The 23,460-nt window shown below is 42.4% G+C and overlaps 1 protein-coding gene across 1 annotated transcript in view; it reads right to left on the bottom strand.

Moving 5' to 3' along the window:
- Window positions 1-23,460, bottom strand: part of cntln (centlein, centrosomal protein) — an 82,860-nt gene that overhangs the window by 47,201 nt on the left and 12,199 nt on the right. Inside the window, exons 7-13 of the mRNA XM_035184126.2 lie at window positions 22,765-22,898; window positions 20,952-21,114; window positions 19,980-20,216; window positions 12,543-12,680; window positions 7,669-7,788; window positions 4,283-4,404; window positions 490-606 (exon numbers count right to left, since the gene is read on the bottom strand). Coding sequence (XP_035040017.2) covers window positions 490-606; window positions 4,283-4,404; window positions 7,669-7,788; window positions 12,543-12,680; window positions 19,980-20,216; window positions 20,952-21,114; window positions 22,765-22,898 — 1,031 coding nt within the window. The remainder of the gene's footprint in view (window positions 1-489; window positions 607-4,282; window positions 4,405-7,668; window positions 7,789-12,542; window positions 12,681-19,979; window positions 20,217-20,951; window positions 21,115-22,764; window positions 22,899-23,460) is intronic.

Below are 23,460 nucleotides of genomic sequence, written 5' to 3'. Positions count from 1 at the left end.
TTCTGATAATGTGATTTTACTTCCTCCACTTTTATGTGTGAATTTTTTGGGCAGCCAATTTTACAAATGAGAACACAGTGTAACGATCTGGCTTTGGCCCCCGCTGGCTGGTAATGATGTGCAGGGCTAGGTGGATGCTGTGAAGCTGCGAAGGGCACACTCAAAATTTCAACACCCACAAACAGGAAGGGACACTGGGAGTATGTGAGTATTTGTGTGCATATGTAAGAGAAAGTTTTGAACAAATGGAATGGCCAGACCTATGTGGGCTTTTGCTTTCCTATCTCTTCCTGGCTGGAAGACCCCTACCCCTCTTCCCAACAATGTAGTGTATCCATTAATCATTTGGTGTTGTGATTTGTCTTACCTTCTTGTCAGCATTGTGTGTGTGTGTGTGCGTGTGGGTGTGCGTGTGCGTGTGCGTATGTTTATACTCAAATTTCCAATGCAGGTAAAATCTGTGCTGGACTTGGGTGTCAGGTGACTTACTTTTCAGTGGAGAGTTTCCTGGTGAGGTTTTTCAGGTAGGTCAGTTCATTCCACACTGCATCACTGTTCTCTTGTCTGAGCTGCCACGGCTCGGCACGCTGCATCCTTCCACCGGGCCTGGACACAAACACAGGTTTGCGTAGCTGTCAATATAAGGCCTTTGCATTGACTTCCAATCACAGTCTCACCAAAACCTTATCCCTAACCTTAACCAGGACCTAAGAAATTACGTTTTTTAGGACCGGGCTGTGGTTCCCATGAGGTTTACTAAGGTCCTAACAAGATCAGTGTTTATGCAAAATGCAAAATGTAGAGGCAAGCAAGTCCCACATATTGAACAGATAGCCACGCACACATACATGCATGCATGAAAAGCAAATATACTAACAAGGGGGAAATGGCTGGTACTGTACATTACCTTGCTCCCTCTGGTCAGTTCACTTCGGGTAACAAGACCCCTTAGTCCCACTCTCGTTTTGTTATTCAGCCATCTTTAGCAATATTCAAATGAACAGCCTTGACTTTGACATTTCAGTGGCAAATCATGTACACACGCATGCATGTTTGTTAAAGCCCAGGGCACTGCCTGTGTGGCAGGGCAGGGGACCATTCCCTGTGTGCCATGCAAATGTAAATAATGGCAAAAACACACTCACAAACGAGGTCATTCAAATGTCTACACCTCACTTATGAATACTTAATGACATTTTGTGCTCAGTAGCGGCCCCCTCCACTGGACTTCCCCTTCAACACACACACACAAACACACAGAACATCCCTACAGCCCGAAACTGCATCCCTGCACACTACCCGACTCATCAATCAGTCTTTGCCCAACACATTCAATTCCAATTAGCCTTTCATTTGCAAACTAAAACAGCTTTTAGTGAGAAATCCACAGATTGCAAAACTAGCAGATGAGGAGCAAGTACCATTTTTGTCTCTCTCTCACTCTCTATCTCTCACACACGCACACACACTATAGTTTCTCATTTTCACTCAATCAATGAGGTAGAGGTGTGGAAATGGATTGTGAGGGTCACTGCTATTGCGAAGGGTTCCTTTTCCTGTGGTCATTATTGGCTACGTAGACGCCGCCATGCTACGCTAATACTAGTTAAACCCTAGTGCCTGGGATTTGGAGGCTACTGAGGAACGGCAAATGTTTTCATTTAATACTGCTAATGCCCCTGTGAGCAATTTGGAGCCCTTGAACTTATTCGTAGTGTATGTATGTGGGAGTATGTGTGTGTGTGTGCAATCTGGGAGCTTGGGTTCGTTTCCCAGAGTGCAAAGCTACTTAACGGATAATCTCACTGTATAGTCACAGAGATTGATACTTTTACTTATTCTACTGCAAGCACAGTGAATTCAGTCCGAACAATCTTAATACTGCCTGGAGCTGTAATCGTACGCGATAATTTACCCACAGCTCCGTTTGAATTCTCTCTGTGTGATTTTAAGTTGTGTAGTGTATCAACTGCATGTCTTATGAAAGGTGTATGAAGCTTTATTAAGTCACGGTAAAGCTTTATACATTTTAATTTGTTTACGGTGGGTCTAAAAGCTGTTGAACATGGAGCCATGAGAGAGCTATCTACTTTAGGCCTCAGTGCTTCCTTCCCTGCGGTATCCGAGTTTCCATTATTAAGCAGGAGGAAATAGAAAGAACTTTTCCACGCCGCTACGGCTAATTGCTCTGATTCAGGGGGAATCTGTTTATGGGCGCAACTTTGATCAGAGTACGGATGCTTTAATAACCTTTAATTTTATTTGCTCACCCCCATCATCCCCAGTCTGATTAAAAAACTTTTTCCCTTCTCTAATATAAATAAGAAGTTGGCTTTTTCCCCCTCTCCTTCATGCCATTTTGGGAAAATATGGTGGTAATGGTGAATGGCAGGGTAGTTTCACTGGGACTGGCCAACTGCGCACCACCTGCATGCTGATGAGCCAAAGGAAGCTGTGCGTGCTTTGGGATTGGCTGGTAGTTCTATCCTGGGCGGAACTCATTATCACAAACACGGGTGACGTCACTCAACAGCTGGCCATCGCATACAGCAACATTGTTCAATACCTTATTCTGCTGATGAGAGAGGATTTATATGAAGGAAAACTGAAATCTAAATCGTACCTAAGAACGAGTTTAACAATAATTACAATTATTTATTGTATTATATATATATATATTCATGTATACATACAGTCATATAAATATATGTATATATATATATATTACAGACCTATGTCAGGTAAGGAGGAAGACGCAGACTGTTTTATCATTTTATCCTGCACACAAAGGGGGAACAAAAAACGACCCCCCGCATCTTTCCAAAAAGGCAACAACACAGCATGGAAGCTACAGGGAAATCCCTAACAAGCTCAAAATGCAATGAGACTCAACGCCTATCCCCACTGACTTGTTAGGGCCCTGATTTCCCAGCACTAATGGGAGTATTTAAGTCATTTTCTATTGTCTCTCATTCAGGCTGGCATTACCCCAGTGGGTTTAACAGCTATTTGAGGATGGGGCTTAATGCCAAATGAATGCCAGGATCATAACATTGAGTGACTGGCTGGTGCCATGGTGGGCTCTGACTGAAAAGGGCAGAGCTGCCTATTGCATCAATTTCATGTCAAATCAGTCATGAAATACAGATACTGAGACAACACACTGTAGATCTGGGTCCTCTTAGCTCTCGACTCATAACCACAGCCCGGATTGTCTTATTACAGAAACGTGCATGTTTTCTTCTTTGACAAAAGTACACTAACATTTCTTTGATAACCTGTTAAAATGTGTAACAGAGGCACATCTGGGGTGGACTCCCTGATTTTCCTCTCTGTACAGCTCTCTGTCTTTGTTCCCACTGTCTCAGACACATGCTGTTGAGCCGCGCTGAGCTGACATGAGCCGAGTCGAGCCCGGCGCTGAACACGCTCTCACACTCACTCCACTTTCACACGGGCTCACATTGCACTGCTGTTTTCTTTAATTAACCCTGAGAGAAAACAGCTGACGGGGTCAACACTTTGCTCCCGCGTGGCCACCAAACATATGCACCTTTAGCTACATTTTGAAATGCCCTCAAAGATGCTGTTAGAGAAAATAAAACACACTGAAAAAAGTGGGAAAAAGACTGGGGGAGACAATAGGAAGAAAAGGGCCCTCATACTAATGACTTTTTCCAGCATGTTTGTGTATAATCCTGTGATTTCTGGTGAAGATGACAGGTCGAAGCAGGAAATGGCCCTCCTCCTTCTTCTCCTCCTCCTCCTCCTCCCTCCTCCCTTCACAGGCCTTCTCAAACACCTTGCACCGCAGGACCAGACACCTCCAACCACTGGTTCTCACATCCTAATGAACACTAAGGGAGAAGAGACGCAGAAGAACACACACTCACTTGGCACAAAACAGCCCAAGTTGACCAGGCTTAAAAACCTCTGAGCTTTTCAAAGGCAAAGAGCGGAATTCCGCCTATTTTCCCCAAATCCAGCACTTAGGTCTTGTCAGACAACACGTGGGGAGCAATGAGGCCCTAAGACTATTCTGAGGCTATTTGTGAGCGGTTTTAGGGGGTTGTATTATTTCTCAAGGGCTTCTAACATAAGGCATGGTGAGTTATGTGCTTTGAAATGTCTCTTGCACATTGCTGCTGCAAGAAACTTTATGTACGCAGGTCACATTTTCAGGATCTTCGGTGGGTTCACCAACAAGTCCATTGAGATGTATTTTGTGACGTATGTGTTGTGAGATGGGAGTTTGTTGCTAGAAATTAAACAGTGCACTCACAAGCCATGGGATTTTTCCATCTCTTTCAGCTGGTCTCTGATGCTCTTGTAGTTGGCTTGAATCAGACACAGACGTTCTCGTCGTTTATCGTGAGCCCTCCTCAGCTCTTCATTCTCCTCCATCTGTAAGGCACAGTGACAAGATTAGTTTTGTTTTTCAAAAGTCGTACACATCGAATGAAAGATAAGTTAAATGAAGAAGAGAGTCAGCTTCATGTATACTGGCACAGCAGTGTGGCAGTGAAACTATGGAAAGCCCCTCAATGTCCCTACATATTTAAACTTGTCTGCAGCTGAAACACCTCTGCCTGACAAAAACCAGCAGGTTCAGATCATTTTCTCCTCCCTCCTTGACAAGTGCTTCTACTCTCACTGGGCAACTGAGACATCATTAAAGGATGACATTAAAATGACGAGTCACAGAACACCAAGAAGGCACACATGCACGCGCACGCACACACACACACTTGAGCCAGCAAAGAAACTCGCTCACTGGAGTAACCAACTGATGACCAGCATTTGTTGTGTTGGTGGGGGTTGTAGCAGAGGGTGTGCTGCTGCCACTGTTGTTGACAGCTATTAAAACACAGCGAGATTGGGCTCCTGCTTTAAAGAAGGAGTAAGAGAAGACAACATATAGATTTTTCTTGTCAGGGGCACCCCTCCTCCCCATCACACTGACCTTAACAGCGAGGGCGATGGAGAAAACACTTTCAACAGGCAGGACAAACAGAGGTGGAAGGAGAGCAAGGGAAGAGAGCGAGGCAGCTGAAGAAAATATAGGAGGGAAAAAAGAGAGAGAACAGTGAAATTATAAAGAGAAGAAAGTGAAAAAGCGCAGCAAAATGGAAAGTGAAAGGAAGAGCGCAGGACAGGTTTCTGCTTGAGTGGCCAGGGCTAGGGAGAGTTGTCGAGTGCTTTCTGAAGGGAAGGAGCTTGTTTACTGCTGATATGACACGGCTGCCCTGCAGAGAGGGAAATGCGAGCCCTCAGCCCTGTTATTATTAACAAGGACAAAGAGAACAGAGACAGCACACAAACAGGCACCGGACCCACAACGGGAGTGCGCACACTGATACATGTTCACACTGCCAATGTGACAAGTATGGATTTTCCCTAGTGCAGATTATTCACAGAGGACATCTGCAAGACATCCTCGGCCCCTTCAAGCAGCCCCCAACCTCTCAAAAAGAAGGCTCTAATGAAAGGGGCCAGTCCGGGGCAGTGTTAACTGGTGGTGCTAGGAGCTGGGGGAGGACAAGGAAGAGTTCGGGCTGACTGATGGAGGGGCTGGATGGAGCAAGTGGCAGGGCATTAGCCACATCATGGCTTCCCAGGCCCCTTATAGATCTTCCCCTGGGCAGCTCAGCTCTGGTCATCAGGCCACAGACCCTTGCCCACAGATCAATACACCCCCCTACTCAGCCAGCATACACATCTGTGGACGTTCTCAAGCTGAAAAATAATTACACAGCAACAGCTACTGTTTACTTGAAAGTGTGCGGAAGGGGGGGGGGGGAAGAGGCCATTATTATGAGAATTGTTTGTTTGTCTGTCTGCTGCTTGCTGCTGAGGTCAACGTGTCAATGGTTGGTGTACCCAATTTGAAAGGCATTCTATTGGAAAGAATTGGATTGGATCAAGTGAAGAACAATGGACTGGACAGAGTGAAATACTGTACTGCAAGTGGCTGGAGGTGAGGTCTTAACTGCAGCTGGTGGAGGGCATGTTGCTCAATGCCAGATCCAAGCAAAAGGCATAACCCCCAAATAATACTCTGAACTAATGCCCTTGTTAATGTGGTCAAAGATGTGAGTTGGCAATCAGGATTTCTCCTGTGCATACCTTTACTAAATGCCCCTCAACTGGCAGACACCTAAATGGCACCATTAACTAAGACAGTCAAGCGTGTCATCTGAATCTATTGAGCATTACCATCTGACTAGGTGTCTGCTAGTGATGTAATTCACACACTTCAGATCTGACAAGAAAATTATGCCTAATGTGTTCCTGGGACTATGTTCAAAGGATGATGACCTCTGCATAATCACTCCCTCAGTGGTCAGTCTAAAAATGGAAAGGATAAAGACTGGCAACAAGCTTTAGGGGGAAGGCCGAACAAAATAAGACAATGGCCGTGAAAAACATAATCTAAAGACATAAAATAAGAGAGAGAAGGTCACATTTTGAGACCTTAATAGAAACATTGGAGGAGAAAGGACAAATTGGTGTATTTTTCTTGCAGGGAGTGTGAGAGAGAAAACAAAAACACATGGACAGACGTCATAGAGCATGTGAAGGTTAAAAGGCTAATAAAGATTATTCGTTTAAGGTATAAAAAAAAAAGAGGACCTGCTGCATCCATTTTCACCGGAATAGCTCGTCTCCTGCTGCTTCACTGCCTACGCACTCTGTTTGTGTGTGTGTGTGTGTGTGTATGAATCTTTTTGTTAACCTTGTTGGAACCAACGACAACTCATGGGGACCAAAGACTGGTCCTGATGAGTTAGGGTTAGAGGTAAGGTGTGAATGGAGGTAAGGTGAAGGTTAGGGTTACATATAAATTGGTTATGGGGTAGGGTTTGTGTTAGGATGGCAACCTTGAACAGAGGTCAATGTCCAAACAGTGATAACTGTGCAAACATGTCTTCTATGGTTGTGTGGACAAATTTAGGGTTGACGCCATTGTCAGGACATTTTGACATTTAAGTCTATCCTCACAAATACTGTTTAAGGGTTTGAACTTGGTTTTACGGTTATGTTTAGAATTGAGTTTAGGTCAGGGTTAAGTATTTAGGTTTAGTGGTTAAGGTAAGGGGCTTGCGAATTCACTGTCAATGAGTCTCCTCATAACTACAGAAAGACTTGTGTGTGTGTGTGTGTGTGTGTGTGTGTGTGTGTGTGTGTGTGTGTGTGTGTGTGTGTGTGTGTGTGTGTGTGTGTGTGTGTGAGTATAAGACACTGTAAAGGAAGGTCACGGAGGAGGCAGTGACAGCAGTAGAGGAATTGAGCCCTTTGGAGACCACGACTGTTGAAGTGCTGCAGACTGATTACAACCCAGCCGTTGATAGCAGCAATCATATGTGAGATAGTGGCCACAGGAATAAGCGGCTCCATTAGACCCATATGCTGCTCCAAACTATCAGCTTATCAGCTGGACACTGCTGTGCCATTCAGCAAACTATATCTTTGAGTATTTCAAATTCAATGGCAGTCACCAGCCACTGGCATGTATGGAAAACTGAGAGAGAAGATCGAGACAGAAAAGGCAAAGAAGCTGATTTGGGCTGAATGAAATTAAAGACATTAACCTCAAAGAAGAGTGAGGGATAAACAGATTAATGTAGACAAAAGAAAAGGAATTAATCTATTTTAGCAACTAGTTACCTTCAGTTGCAGCAGCTCCTCAAGGTCTTGAACCCTGTGTTCTGCTCTTCCTCTCCTCCCACTATCCAAGTCAGCACTGCTGGCTGGGGACAGAGACCTGGACCGCTGCACAGGTGCACTCTGGGACAGGTGAGCAAAGGAGCAGTTGGGTGAGAACTTGTGCACACAACAATTACCTTCAGTAGAAACCATGAGTGAATGCCAATAATGGAGTAACCAGTTCATTCCATTTCCCCCTCACCTTGAGGAAAACATGCACATTGCCTTCTTCAGTACACACATATGCACATTCAAACAAACATGCTACCAGAGGAATAAAGCAAGCTGGAGCAGCAGTCTGCAGAAGCCGAAAGGGGGAGGCTAACTTTGTGTGTGTGTGTGTGTGTGTGTGTGTGTGTGTGTGTGTGTGTGTGTGTGTGTGTGTGTGTGTGTGTGTGTGTGTGTGTGTGTGTGTGTGTGTGTGTGTGTGTGTGTGTGTGTGTGTGTGTGTGTGTGTGTTAGTGTGTGTGCGCGCTTGGGAGCGGGAGCGGGAGTTGCAAGCTGAGAGCTGCAAAGGTTTCTCCCTGCGACTGGCTAATGAGTATGTTCATTTCCATTTACATTGTTTCTTTGACAATAATGATGTCCCATTAGGGGAGACTAAAGGGGCTATAGATTCCAGAATGTGCTGGGCTTCATTACAAGAGGTGGGCAGGGAGGCCGCTCTAATTGCTCTACTAGGGGCCTCCAGGTTACACTTGATAGGACAACTGGAAGAGGTGCCGATTAGGAGGGGGGAGTGCAGTTTGCTAGCCAGCCTCTTCGGTGGAAATAAGTCGAGAAGTGCTGGGACCACGCTGTAGAAAAGCAGTGGGAACAATATGCTAGTGGAATATGAATATGAGAGGATGGGAGGCCCCCTGTGGTGCCAGGCAGGGCTGACCAGATGGCAGGCTAAAATATGCAATACGACTAAATACACAGCAGTCCTTGGGCAGGAGCGAAAGAGGAGTCCAGGAGGAGGAGGTGTAGGGAAAAAGTTTACGATAGGATGGTCAATCAATACTAGCCCCTCCCTTTAAAAGTGTGTTCTGGTGGCTATTATAATATTTGTTGTCTATTAAAGTTATAAAACTACAGACTTCCGCACTGCTTGATTTGACAACAACTGTGGTTGCTGGAGGTAATGGCAAGTGTATTTTAATAATACAGGTCCCAGTGCTCCATGTATCTGACAATGGTGGCAGAAATCATGTCTAGAGGGCCTACTGTCGACGCGCATGCGTACAAATGAACTCACGATCAAGTATTGTTATAAAATGGTGACGTGAAACGCATACAGGTAACTGCTAAATCCTGCAGAGCAAAACAAGAGTAACGATGAAAATACTGTACATTTAATAGCAAAGGCAGAACATTTTTACATTCCAAAAATATTACAACAGTAAGAACATATTTATGTCATTAATGACAACAGTCTAGTTTTATCACTACAACCTGCATATTTGTAAAAATCATTTGTACAAAAACTGACATGTTCCTGTGTTTGGGAATGTGCCCTGGGGCTACAGTTGACTCCAGTGACCTGATGCCCAGTTCTGCTTTCACGCCTGCGTGTGTGCCAACCATGTGTTCTAACTCAGCCTTAATGACTCTATGTAACTAATTAGCAGATTGATCTGCATATTCCTGAAGAGTGTAAGGCCAACTGGCTTAGCTTGTGTGTACATGGGGGAAGCACAGGGGCCAAAAAGGGAATCCAAAGCAAATCAATGTCCAGGAATTAAAGTAAAGATGACCAACTATGAAGTATGACTTATTGAAGAAGTTCTAAATAGGTTTTCCAGGTAGAAAAACATTTAGTGGAGATTATTGTTACTCAATAATGAGCTGAATATTCTTAAATCACGCCTCCTATCTAGGTGAGAACCAGAGCAGAGAAACTGTGTGTGTTTGTCTGAAGGGGTACAGGTGAAGATGACATGGTGACACTGACAAATGATGGAGATTTGCTGCAGATGTTCTCTCTGGTCCAGTTGCACGGCTGTGTGCAGTCCAGAAAACACATGAGTGCCTTCTGTTTGTGTGGGAAGCTCTATGTTGTGACATTGTTGGTAATGTTCCACGAGACAGGACCGAAAGATAAAAAGAAGAGAACAAAAGGCAAAGAGAGATGTGCCCGCTGTCTACCTCAGCTCGGCAGCTGGTTGGCGGCCATGACCTGACCTGCGCATCACACCCTGTAATGACTCTGTAAACATGACAGTGCAATGCAGATGGAGGAGCAGAGGGCAGTGATGGGAGAGGCCGGTATCTAAACAGAGTCTGTATGTATGCCAGAGTAAAACTCTTATTTACTGAGGGGTCAGTGTCACTGGTTGTGCAGCAAAGAAGAAACATTTCTTCGACTGCCTCCCTCCTCCTTTCACCTCTCCTCCACCCTCTCTCCCTCCATCTCCCAGAGAGAGAGGGGTCACTGTCATCAATGGGCCTCTTTATGATTGCAGGAGCGTGTCATGTGTGTGTCTGGAGCTCTCAAAGCTGAACTTGTTCGGGTTCTCAGATGAAGAGGAATGTTGTACACATGCACACGAGCACAGGACAAGAAGGATACATACCTACTGTAGATAGACAAACATAGACTGACACACACACACACACACACACACACACTAGCTCACACAAAGCAAATGTACATCAAATGTGTTGCACATACAAAAATGTTAAAAGGAGCAAAAGAATTCTAAAGACCAACAGATACAGATACAGATACTTTAAAGAGCCAGTAACCTGAGAACTGAATGTTCTTGGTAAAAAACGAGGTACAAACAAACAAGGTCTCGATTCGATTTCAGATTCGATATCGATTCAGTTCAGGATATTTCATTGTCCTTTACCAATTTTGACTGGATATGAAATAAATTCTGAGAGAACTAAAGCTGTAAACTGAAGAAAACCTCCTACTTGGTAATTTTAGATGAAATGAGGAAGCGGCCGAGGAAAGTTTTTAGTCGCACTTCACAGATTTTGGTCGCACTCTGGAGCCCTGATTTATAGACTTAACTTTCCATGAATCATTTATAGATTAATTAACTTTTATTAATTCTTTGAAATCAGGTTTCCCAGTTCAAAGTGAACTTTCGTCACTCGAATCCAGAGACATTCGTTTAATGACAAAAACACAGCACCTGATTAACACCTCCAGTGTGTAACAAACTCCGAGTCGTGCACCACTGTGACTGCTCGTCACCTCAGCCAATAATCACATCACTTAAGGGCACTTACTGAAAGAGCTGCAAATTGTGCCCTAGGTGGCAGCAATAGGAAGCACAGAGGGCTCGTTTCATCAGCTTTTGACCTTGCAGTTTGGTATTATTGTTTGAATAGAGTGTAATGAAGCGCAGCAGGTTTATGGCTTCTTTGGAGCATCATCATACTTGGACATCGAGAAGCTAACAGCGACAACTGCTCAAAACGTTCACCTGTTTCTATGAAAGCAAGTTTCGACTTGACGTTGTTAAAAATGTTGTTAAAGGTAAAGGTATATGAAAAGTTGGTAAATGAAGTGACAAAGGCACTAAGTTAGCAACACTTACTGTAAACACCCCCTTGGTGACATACTGTAGTAGAAGCTGTTCACACCAATTTGTTTGGGGAGATCAACAGCCAATGAGGTAGATATATAGGATATATTACTACATGTCAGCCGGATATATTAAAATGTGCAATTTTGATTAAATCTCTGTGGGCTCTACTCTGGCCAAGCTCCTGCCATATGATCATGCGGCAGCATAAAATTGTAATTTGTAAATGTAAAGTACGTATGCAACAGATGTGTGTGTGGTCAGGGGGGGAAAACTACAATATCACATCTTGTGAAGCCTGTCAAGATGGGACAGGGACGTACTCATTTAAAGACTTTTCACTAAAACAGTGCACCATGCTGAGCACAAGTAATGAGAAGAAGGATGAGTGAGCCTCCTCATTTTATATGCACAGACAGGGTGATGAAAAAGTTCAAAATGCTGAATTCCAGAAAAGTGACTGTACTGGTGTCTTAGTTTCTTAGACCTTTGAGATCAAGTTAAGTTTAGTTTCCACTTGAAAAGGACAGCACAGGCACTCTGCATTAAAGACACTGGTTTACACTTTTATAAATCCCATTATGATTAATGTTATTATTCAGTGCAATAAGCTATGAAAAATGTATTACATATAAATCAATTACAATCCCACTGTGAGGTAAAACTATCGACACCAGGATAAAAAATATGTGTTATCAACAGCCAGATAGTGTATATGTGCGTGTCGTAAGGCAAACATAGCAGTGCCTACAAGAAAGGGAATCACATCAATTTAAATTAATACAATTTATCTATTTCTATGCATTAGTTTTTATATTCTGTAAAAAATAATTACATCACATATATAAACGGCCTAATAGAAGCACGTCTACTGGAGCTATAATGAGGACAGTGCTATTAATCAAACAATGTGTCTTCAGGCCAGTTTTACAGTGAGTGAGGCCATCTAGAAACTAACCTGCCAAACTTATGAGTGGAATACTGAGAAGATCAAAAGCTTCTTTTTTGTTCATAATGTACTGCTGAAGCGGTAAATTAGCCAGTGCCTGAGCCCAAGGCATGCGTGAAACCAGCAGCACACGCCGGCCTGGTCACAGTATGAGGGGCATGTGTGTGTGTTGTGGAGTTCAGGACAAAGGTTGGCAAAGCCAGGGTCTGATATATCACATGATTCTCTACAGATCATTTCCTTCATAGCCCCTCTTTGTAGCTTTGATCTAATCGTAGCAAAGTAGTAATGGATAAGCGTGGGCATGTTAGCCCCACATGCTGTCTTTGACATAATTAGTAGTTGTGTGTGCGCTAATCTACCTGATGTCTTTTTAGGGAGCTGGTGGATCTGCGTTGTAGGCTCTTGTCCTCTGGCCTGGGATCTGCGCCTCGGTTGGAGCTCTGGTCAGAGGGGCTACGCCTCTGAGCTACGGCATGAGCCTGCTCTGACACGACTGCCTGTAAGGAGGGAAACACAAAAAGATGTGAGAACAAAAGAAAGGGAGAGTGATAAGTTTCGCAACAATGTCTGAATCCAAAGTTACAGTAAGCACATGCAAGACAACTAGCTGCATTGACAACAACATGTATACAAGTTGCATGTCTTAACATGTGAGAATGACTGAACAGACTCAAGAGGATAAAGTTTTCATTTGGTTTAGGACTTAATAGTAAGTAATGATACATCATTGTGACATGTCAAAATATCTTTGACTGGTGTTTACCCAATGAAGAAGAGTTATAAACTGGTTGTGGATCATCATACAAAACCAAATACGCAGGAAGCAAAATAGAAGAAATGTACTCACTTAAAATACTTATTAAATAAGTGTGTGGAACACAATGTATTGGTAAGTTAAATTATTCTTAATATTGCCAAACCTAAGAAAGAATACTGATAATTCGGATAAAATTGTTCAAATACAAATTGTGGTTAGGCGAGGTGAAGTTAACACAATTTTCTTTTTTTTTCAATCTATTACATAAAACAAAACAGGAATTATAATTTTTGTGAAATCAAAGAAAAAGACAAGTTTTTTCTGTTGTATGATTACAAATGATAGTATACATGGTGTAATCTATAGGAGAGGCAGAGAGATTGTTTGGTACTGATACAATCTTAATGGTCCATAATACAATGTTATGAGCTCTGGACCAATGCAACAAAACAATCTACAGTGTCAAAGTGTTTGGTTGAGCGGAGGGCACCTTGCATACTGGATGTCTAAGTTACATTTCCTTAAACTGAAGTCAACAAACAGATGTGTCTTGTAGAGGTGGGGCAGCACATCTACCACCAACCACATTGTGGGTTAGTGTTAGTGGGTTGTGTGTTATCAGGGCCCATCTATTTATCAGTGTCTATTAGCAGGGTCTTGCAGCATCTGCACACCTCAGCACACAGCAGGGACAACCCCAAACAAACTGAAGAGGACCAGGGATACAGCAGAGGGCCCACACAGGGAGAAGCACGTGCTGATGTACACATTCTTATAATAAATCCCTGCAAGTATGGATTTTGTAATGTCCATGTCACCCATATGTGACATTCAATCTTTACACTTCAACAGTTCCTTCATGATCTTTGCAGGGACTTGGTCGTTTTAAGGGACAGGGTATGTTTAGCTTTAAAGACGCATTCACTCAAAAGTAAGATGACACATTTTATGTTAAACTTATTTAATGTCTCTATCTTGATGTTAACACGCACCCACATACATCTTGACTCCATCACCTCACTGCACATTTACACCTTTCTTTTCTTAAATCCTTGATATAAAGGTGTGAAACACTTGGAGATGAAAAAAAACAACCTCACCTGCTGCTATCAAGTGCGTTTCTACCCAACACATCAAATTGAAGCCTTTTGACAAATAGAGGCATTCACAACTGTGCTGTACCGGGAGGCCAGGTAGTGAGGAAAACCGCACAGGATGTCATCACCTTTTTTCCAACAAGTTCTGATTGCATTATCAGAAACCTGGCATCTGGGCGTGACCTTGTTAACTGCCAGGGTAATCAACTTTAACCAAAGGGGAGGAGAGGGGATGATAAATTATTAGTGAGGAAGATTTTGTTCATGTTTTATTAAATTGGCCTGTCAAACGGGGTTGGTCAAATTATCTGGGGCCTCGTTTATTGGAGGCCGGCCATATTGGCGCATCTGTTACAATTATTTATAATTTCCAGGCAGTCAGGAGGACGGGCTGGGTTTTTCGGCATCAGCCACATAAAGCAATTTAGAAATTAACCGAAGTGGGAGTGTCTGAGTTATTTTTCTCTCGCAATCTCTCTCATCCCCATCCTAAATTTTCATCCAGCAAAAAAACAGGAAAACTGCAGAAAAGGTGTAAAAGGGAAACCATAAACATATTACAAGCAGCTTGGTAAATGCAACAGACAGGGAGAGCGCGGCAGATTGAAAGAGAAGAAAAGAGCATGCGGGTGCTGTGAAAAAAGAGCAAGAGATATGGGGGAGCTGGGGGAGGGAAGGAGGGAAAAAGAGAAAAACCAGTCTTGGTAATTACTGAACACGATTAGGTTCTTGGGGGAACTTGTCTGGCACTCGCGGCCCTTGCTGGTGAGGATGCGGCAGGCAGGACCATATGGAGCGAGGCTGGTGATTGTGCTCCCTGAAGCTCGTGACCCGTCTGCTGCCGAGCCCTTGAGCTGAATGTGAAATGAGACTTGCCAGGCCTAATGTTCTACACATGCACCATTTATGCCACAAAACAAATCTGATCACTGTTAATTATGGAGCAGCTATAATCAGGAGGGGCCCCTCAAACACACACACACACACACACACACACACACACACACACACACCAAAATACATACTTACACAATCACATTTGCACACATCTGCAGAGGGACAGGGTTTGTGAAAGTGATCTGATAGGCTTGAGAAGTGAGGAGGTGCACCCCCCCCTCCAACAGGCCAAGTGCACTTTGTATTCAAGATGATGATTCTTCAAAAAATGTGTGTGCATATATGTATGAGCGTGTGTGTTAACTGGTAGCGCAGTGGAGAGGGACTTCATAGAAGGACAGTGCAAAGGGAGTAGGATGCAGAGTATGTGCATGTGCGTGCGCACGCATGTGTGTATGTGAGCCCTGCGTCCTCCCACACAGTCTGTTTGACCCGGGTGTGTGTGCTTGAACGAGTGAGTGCGTGTATCTGCAGCGGCACATGGCTGTGCTTCATTAATGAGGCGAGCTGCACTACGCAGAGGTTCTCATCTAATGAGAGCAGTTGAGCTGGTAAAACACACCACTGGAGTCCATGTCATTAGTATGTTCCTGGCCCTGGACATGGCCCGGGTCCAAATACACACACTCACACACAAACTAATGTTGACAACACTATTTACTAATAACACACACACACACACACACACACACACACACACACACACACACACACACACACACACACACACACACACACACACACACACACACACACACACACACACACACACACACACACACAGCATACACAAGATGAGTGGATGACAAAAGTAGCATTTTTAATTTGACAAAATTTGACTCTTCATTTTCAAGCATTTTTTTTATTCATTTATAACGTATAATGTTTTCAAATAATGAGGTTTACTGATGTACCTGAGGTGAAGAGGTGTATTTAAATGCAAGTAGCAGGTTGCAAGGCATTTTAACATGCTTTTAGAGAGGTCCTGACAGTCGAGCTGACGGAGAGGCATTCCCGATGGAAACACAAATGTTCAGAGTCAAAATAAGATCGAAGAGAAAACAGCTCAAAAATATCTGATAAAAGCTTTTCATAAATGTTGTTGTGAATAATAGCGGAGAAGACTTTAAGTACACGCACAGGAAATATTATATACATGCTTCTTTCTACTTATATTTCCTTTATCCTTCTGCCATTCAAAGGTCACAGCCACTAAAAAGTTGAGCTTTTAAAAAAAACTAACAAGAGGAAACTTTGCCTGTTTGCTTATTTGAAAATTAATTTCCGTTTTCCTTTGCAGCATTATGGTGTCCTCGTTTTCACTTGACGGTTGATATTAATGATGATGATGATCAAAAGAAACGTCTCACCTAAGCCAAATGTGACCCGGCAAAACGGTGGGTGTATTTGTGCACTTTAATTATACATCTAAAAGTGTTTATGTTGGTAACATAAATAACAAGGGAGAAGCTGAAACCATCTCGACAAGCTGAGGGAGATGCACAAAAAAAGGCTTCAATCAATTTACTTGAAAAAAAAGCTTGGTCCTCTGGGGAAATGTTGCTTTTGTGCTTAAGGTAATAATCGTTTGAAGAACTTTTATTTGTAATAAAGATTGTGTGCATCATGTGCTACAAATTTCAATTTAATGCTATTTTCAAAGTAAGGTGATGATACGTGTGTACAATTCTTTAGGGAGCGGCACAGTGGGTGGGGTAGCTGGGCATAGTAAGAGGTCATAGTGAGAGTGAGAGTAATTGATCGTGTGGAAATAAGTCACCTTCAAAGAAGAGATACCGCACAGATGTTACTTACAACATTATTGTCTCTTTTCTAATCAAGAGTCCTTGTAAGTCATGAAAGTGTCACAGTGAGTCAGAACAAAAAATAATATAAACCCTGTGCCTAAAGCAGCAAAATGGAATGAAGCCATCATTACATAATGTCGAAATCTCTGCTGTGATAAAACAAACTATTATAGATTAAGTTTCAGTAAACATTTAAGAGACAAAGTGGCGTCTTTCACAGAAATTTGTATTAAACTTTTCTGGAGAGAACAAACAAGCCTAATTTTCCCTTTCCAGTGATGATGAGAAAGTAACCGGGGCTTTGAATGACTGCCCACACAATTAACAACTTACCACTCATTTACAGTGGTGAAGCTTCCAGAAAGCCTGAGGTCAGCTACGGTTTCTAATGTTGGTCTTTAATCACAGCACAGCTCTGACAGTAGCCAAACACCCAACTATTAGAAATACAATCATGCAGTTAGGGAAAGAGTCATAAATGATTAAATGAGCAGTCGAGGTTGTGTTTTTTTGTCCACTAATGAGGGATCTTCCCTGCCTATAAAGTGTAATGTCACCACCCAACCTGGCAACCCAAACCTCTCAAACCTGGCAGTTTGTTCAGACTGTATCACATGCTGTTTAGTGCAAACACACACAGACAAAGTTGTTAGTTGTTTAGAATTTAAAAAAGACGGTGAGCATTTCCCTTTTTAATTAAATTGTATACACTAAATGATGAATCATAAAAACAATCAGCAGTTTAAATCAATAATATAAAATGACTATTAATTAAGACCTACATGTGATTATGTTTTTCCGTGGTCAGTAAGCTACTACACTGGAAGTTCAATTCTTGTTTGATTTTTAAGTTTATATATATATATATATACACATACACTTATATTTTTAAGACTAAATCTTTTTTTTATGTTTATATATGTGTGCTGCTTTTCTTTAGATGCCTAAATTTCCCTCAGGGTCAATTAAGTATTTATCTTCACTATCTATTTATCTATTTATCTATTCATCTAAAAAACAAACCAACATCAATTTCTGAATTTAATGTAGACTGTGAGGTTGTGAGGTCTGTTGATACAGGAGGTAAGAGACTGCAAAAAAAATATATATATATAACCCCACACACAGCATTGTTCATTTTAACAGGCAGGAAGAACAGTTCGGTTCACCAACATTGTTCATGTATGTTAAAGCCGTTGTAAGGTCTCATTAAGCTTCCTGTAAAGAATTAACTTGGCATGAGACAGGAGAGAACCGACATTCAATCTTTGTGCACAGCATGAAGTATACACACAATGGGTGTTATTCCTCTCACCCACCCTCCACTTTTATTCCCCCCTCCAAACCACTGCGGGAGGGGTGTTCAAAGCCGTCGCTCTGGTCTATATTCAAATGAGCGCTGCGTCTCTCCCCTGTGCTCCCGTAGCGATCAGCACTTTGATCACCTCCAATGGTAACTTCCACCAAAACATTTAAAATTAAAATCAAATCTGCCTTAACAACCTGAGCATTAGAATTTAACAGGTGTTCGGGAGGAAGTTGTTACAGAATTTGCGATTATGCGCTCGGAAACACACACCTTTAGTCAAACACACGCCCGTGCAGACACACGCGTACACACATACGCACAACCTGTCAGTGAAATTACAGAGTGGGAAACAGAAAGCCCTCCTGACTGAACACTATACCTTGGGATACTTGATCTGTTCACTTTGATGTGGAAGAAAGTTAAAAGTTATAGAAACAAATCAGCCAGACAGCAGCTACATGTGTTCAGTAAACAAAGCTTAATATTCATTCTGATCACAGGATAAATAAATAATATTTTTGTAATTACATCTTAAGCTTGAAAATGTGTGAGCTATTTTTTATTCTGACCTGGCTGTGGAAGAGAGTGAAGGTGAAGTGCGCGCGCACACACACACACACGCGCGCGCGCGCACACACACACACACACACACAAAATACACTACATGCATGTATGCATGCATGCATGCCCACTCTACACACACACATCGTCTCTAAATGTAGTATTAATTACTGGAGGAACACTGCAGTACTGAATTTAATTACTGACTAAATGATCCATTTATACTTCACAGCTGGTTAAATTAACAGGGTTAAGTGAGACAGGGCGATTGTAACTCACTTAATATTTGAGCTGATATCTTGTAGCTTCCGCAGTCTGGGAACAGCACTGTCAGAAAACATCAACTAATCAAATTAAACAGTTGCAGTCTCTGGCGCCAAAGAAATTACTCAACTGCTGCTAAAAATATATATTATCACCAGTTCCTGAGTTGTTTTACCTGCAATCAGCCACAGTATAAACTGAAGTGAAAGTCATGCTGCAGAACAGACTGATTCTCGTTATAACTAGTGGCTCAAGTGTACAAGATATAGATACCCGTTAGTATTCTCCACCCAGTCTTTGACACTGTGTGGTCCGAGAAACACCTATCACCATTTTATTAGGAGTTATTAAAGGACACTTAAATTGTGGCTGCACCATTAAATGTATGCTTCAGCCTCTATCGCCTTGGGGTGAAAGTTCAAAGGTAGAGAGCTGAAGTGAAACCCCTGCTGACTGACAGATGAAGTACTGGAACTCAAACAGCATCTTCAAGAACATTACTGGGCTCCAATTAAAGCACCTCTCTCCACCTCTTAGCTGTCTTAACTGCTATGTGACCGGAGTGTGTTAAAAGGACTTCCAGGTACTTGAGTGGGAGGAAAGAGGGAGAAGGTGGATGAAGTAAGTCAGCGAGTGCATGTGTTCCTAGGACCGGGAACGAGGGGAAGATCAGATAGCTGACATGAAAGACACTGCTGCTAAGAGAGATGGACAGATCAAAGGTGAACTGGAGTGATATCAAGAGAGTGATTCTCAGTAAAAGACCACCACCACAGGCCATGGTGGGGCTTATCATTTATTGCTGCACCTACTTATCCACCTACACTTTGCAGTTTCTGTACCTTAGGACAATTACACACTAGCTCTCGACAAGTGATTGACAAAAGCACCATCATTTAATGTGGGTATCGTGTAAGAAAAAGTATAGGTATAATAAGCAGGGAATAATACGCCTACTGGAGTTTGTTGGCAATACCCACACAAGTGCAAATCAAAGTTCAACAACTGCAGCAGAGCAGAAAAGCACTTCTTAGCCTGGAGTTGCAATGCACTAGGTAAACGCTAACGAGTAGGAGAAGGTGACCAATGAGAGGAGTGCTTACCTTAAAGTTGGTTTGTCTGTTGGTTGAGGAGTTAGTTGTTGTCTGCTGCGCCTGTAGCTGCTGTTGTTGCTGCTGCAGTTGTGTTTGCTCCTGCTCCTGCTGTTGAAGCTGGGCCTGGAGTTGCAGGATGTGTTGGTCTTTCTGAGCCAGCCGGCTGCCCAGCTCCTGGTGACTCTGACGGAGCTTGGCCTCGCTGGACACGAGGGCCTGGTAGCATTGACTCAACTCCTTGTACAGCTGTCAACAAGCACAAATAAAGACAGACAGGTTGGTAAAGCAAACAGAGGGCAGGAGGGGAGGTGACGAGGTAAAAGAATGGGTCAGATCAACTAGAGATGGGATGTCAAATATGCCGATTTCAGACATGAACTCCAGATAATGTCCTGACAATAGGGTGCAGACATTTTCCGGATTGTGTCTTTCATATACGAAGAACACCCAGGACAGATGCTTTCACAACAATAGAAAAGTCTCTAAAGCAGTCAGGTGAGGGGGGGCACCTAGGCACGGCATCTAGGAGGCAGGACATGAGTCCAGTGCCTGTCTGAAGGAGGCTTTAGAGGAAGATGAGACAAAGTCCCTCATGTAAAGAGCAAAAAATGATATTTTCAAATACAAAAAATATTTAAAAAAAAGAAGATATTGGTGAGTGAAACCAAAATGATCATTAATGTTTTATGAGTAATACTTGCTCCAAGCCTCTGCCTGTGCTCCCCACCTTTTTTTAGGTCTGTGGATGGCACAGAGGAACAGTCATCCGACAGAAGGGTGGTAGGTTAAGAACATATTCACTAGTAACAGGATACTGTGGGAAAAGTCCTTATTTTCTGGCACCAGTAAAATAATTGTAGGTTACAGTGAGCCTGGACATAAATCACCCCAGCGGGTGAGGCATGAGTGGAGCGCAACAAAGTGGTTATAATAATGACGAGTTTGAGGTTTGGCTTGTGTATCTGCATGTGTGAGTAGTACCCTCTGGTAGGACGTGGTGTCAGCAGTGTGTGCCTCTTCTTGGTTCCTCAGGACTCTCTGTGTGTCGAGGTTGAGTCCTTCCAGTTGCTTGATCAGATGGCTCTGCTCTGCTGCATGGTTTGAGCTCTGTCTGTACAGAGTCTGCACTTCTGCAAACTCACGACTATGTACACACACAAACATATACAAAATACATAATGCATTTGCACAAGAGAAGTGATGTCCTTGAATATAATCAATACACTGAAATAACGAGTCAAGCAAGGGAACCCTTTGGAAGTATCTGCATTCACCCATAAATGTGTCTTAAAATATGTTTTGATTTTAAGCTAAATTACAGCAAATTACAAACAGTCCATTTAAACTAATAACACTAAGTATTGTATTGTTTTTGTTCATATTGAATCCAGCATTCAAACAACCACAATGTAGGTTCCACAAAATATTAAACCCCAAGGATAAAGACAAAAGATAACTGGAGTCAGGATTTAACAAACCTGGAGTCAATTCAATGAAACCAGATTGGATGTGTGGATTAGAGCCACTCAAGCGTTGAGAGTTTGTCTATCGACAAGAAACTTCTGCTCATGTGACTCATGCCTTGCAAAAATAAAGATCTCAGAAGACTGATGATCAAGAACTGTTGATTTTCATAAAGGTTGAGAGGGTCACAAAGATTTTAGATATTCGTCAGTCGACAGTTTGACAAACTGAATTTAGTTCTGTGGCTACTCTGACTACAAGTTAAGATGACTCCAATGGCACAAAGCAGAAACAAAAAAAGTCCAGAGTAACAGCTACAGGTTTTAAGGGATCACTGAAGCTAGTTAAAACCTCTAACCTGTTTATGAGTCAACCATAGACAAGTCATGGTGCATGGTTGCACGGAGCATGGCTCCCAAAGCAAGACACCACAAAGGAAACCTCTGCTCTACAAAAAGAACATCAGAGCACGCCTGAAGTTTTCCAAAGACAGATTGAGATTCTATAAAACTACAGGGAAAATATTTTGTGGGCCGATGAAATTCAGGTTAAACCGTTTGGGAAGATTACACAGCACTAAATATGGCATAAAAAGGTCACTGCATACCAACATGAAAACATTATCCCAGTGGTTAAATAAAGTGGAGGGAGCATTATGATTTGGCACTGTTTTGACTTCCTCTAGGCCTGGACGGTTAAAAATCATGGAGGGAAAGATAAATTCCCAAAGAATTTGACATGTTAATGTCAAAGTGGCTACCCACCAGCTGGGGCTTGGTGATGACTTCAGGACAATGACATCAAGTTAATTTTCGGATTTGTTTTGTGTCCCATAGAATTAGCACAAAGTGCTCTCTAACATTTGAGGACATCTTTAATCACGTAGCTAAAACCTTGGTTGGTCTCTAGACGTGGTGTGACTGACACATCTGAGCACCTCTGGCATTAAAACAGGAAAGTAGTTAAAAAAGGTTGAGATTACCACTAAGGCTCGGACGGTTCTCACAGTTTTTATCATATCGACTAAAGCTTAGCCAAAGCCTTCCCTGTTTCCCGTTTCTCCCTCTTTTAAAGCATATCCACTATGCAGGGCTTATCAAGTGGCTTTAGGTGAGCCAGAGTGGAAGAGATCTGTGTCACCCCCAAGCCTCACGGCGTAGAGTGATATACGAGCTGTAGCAAACAGAAACCCATGAGAGGTGATGTATATGCATATGCCTACACAGGACAGACTGATACTTTAACTACTGAATTGGTCCCAAAAATCAATGAGAGACATGAAAACAGCCACTGAAATGTACAGGACAACGCTTCAGTTGGTAGGGCTCACCGAAGTTGACTGAGTTGCTCTTCTTTCGCTGCCACCTCCCTCTCTTTGGAAGAAGCCTGGTCTGCTTGACTGGTACCGTGGCTCTGCATGCTAGACAACTCCTTCCAGGTATTATGTAGCTCCTCCTCCAGCTCCTGGTAAAGCAGAGTAACGTCAAATATAAAGCACTTACAGAAAAATAAAGGAAAAATCTGATTTAAGGGTTTTTCATGACATATTCCTCCTGCAAAGACACAGAAAAGCAGTTATATGACTGATGATGACGAAGGAGGATGAAAGCAGAAGATAGAAACAGACGATTGAGAGTTACAGGTTATATTATGCGTTTTAAATATTAGAAATCTGAAATCAAACACAGGGTTTTGATTGTGTTCATAAAAATAACAAAGAGCCAACTATAAGTTTACTTGGCATTAAAACCTGATCCAAATCTTTTTTAGAGTAAATATCAAAGAGAAAAACATATTTTCCTTCTTTTTATTATGGGTGCAACTAGTGATTATTTTCAAATGTCATATTCATTTAGTTTATTTGTGAAAATTAATGAAAAACTGCCATCACAAAGAAACAATCTAATTCCACATCTTACAACTATATGCACTTACTTAAAAGCAATAAATATATATATATTATTTGCATTTTTATGTCAGGTTTTTGATTGTGTCGTCTTTCAGCTTACACTAATGCATATTGGGC

Source organism: Hippoglossus stenolepis, chromosome 2, assembly GCF_022539355.2.
Source record: "Hippoglossus stenolepis isolate QCI-W04-F060 chromosome 2, HSTE1.2, whole genome shotgun sequence".
NCBI classification, from domain to species: Eukaryota; Metazoa; Chordata; class Actinopteri; order Pleuronectiformes; family Pleuronectidae; genus Hippoglossus; species Hippoglossus stenolepis.
This window is presented reverse-complemented; position numbering and strand designations above follow the sequence as displayed.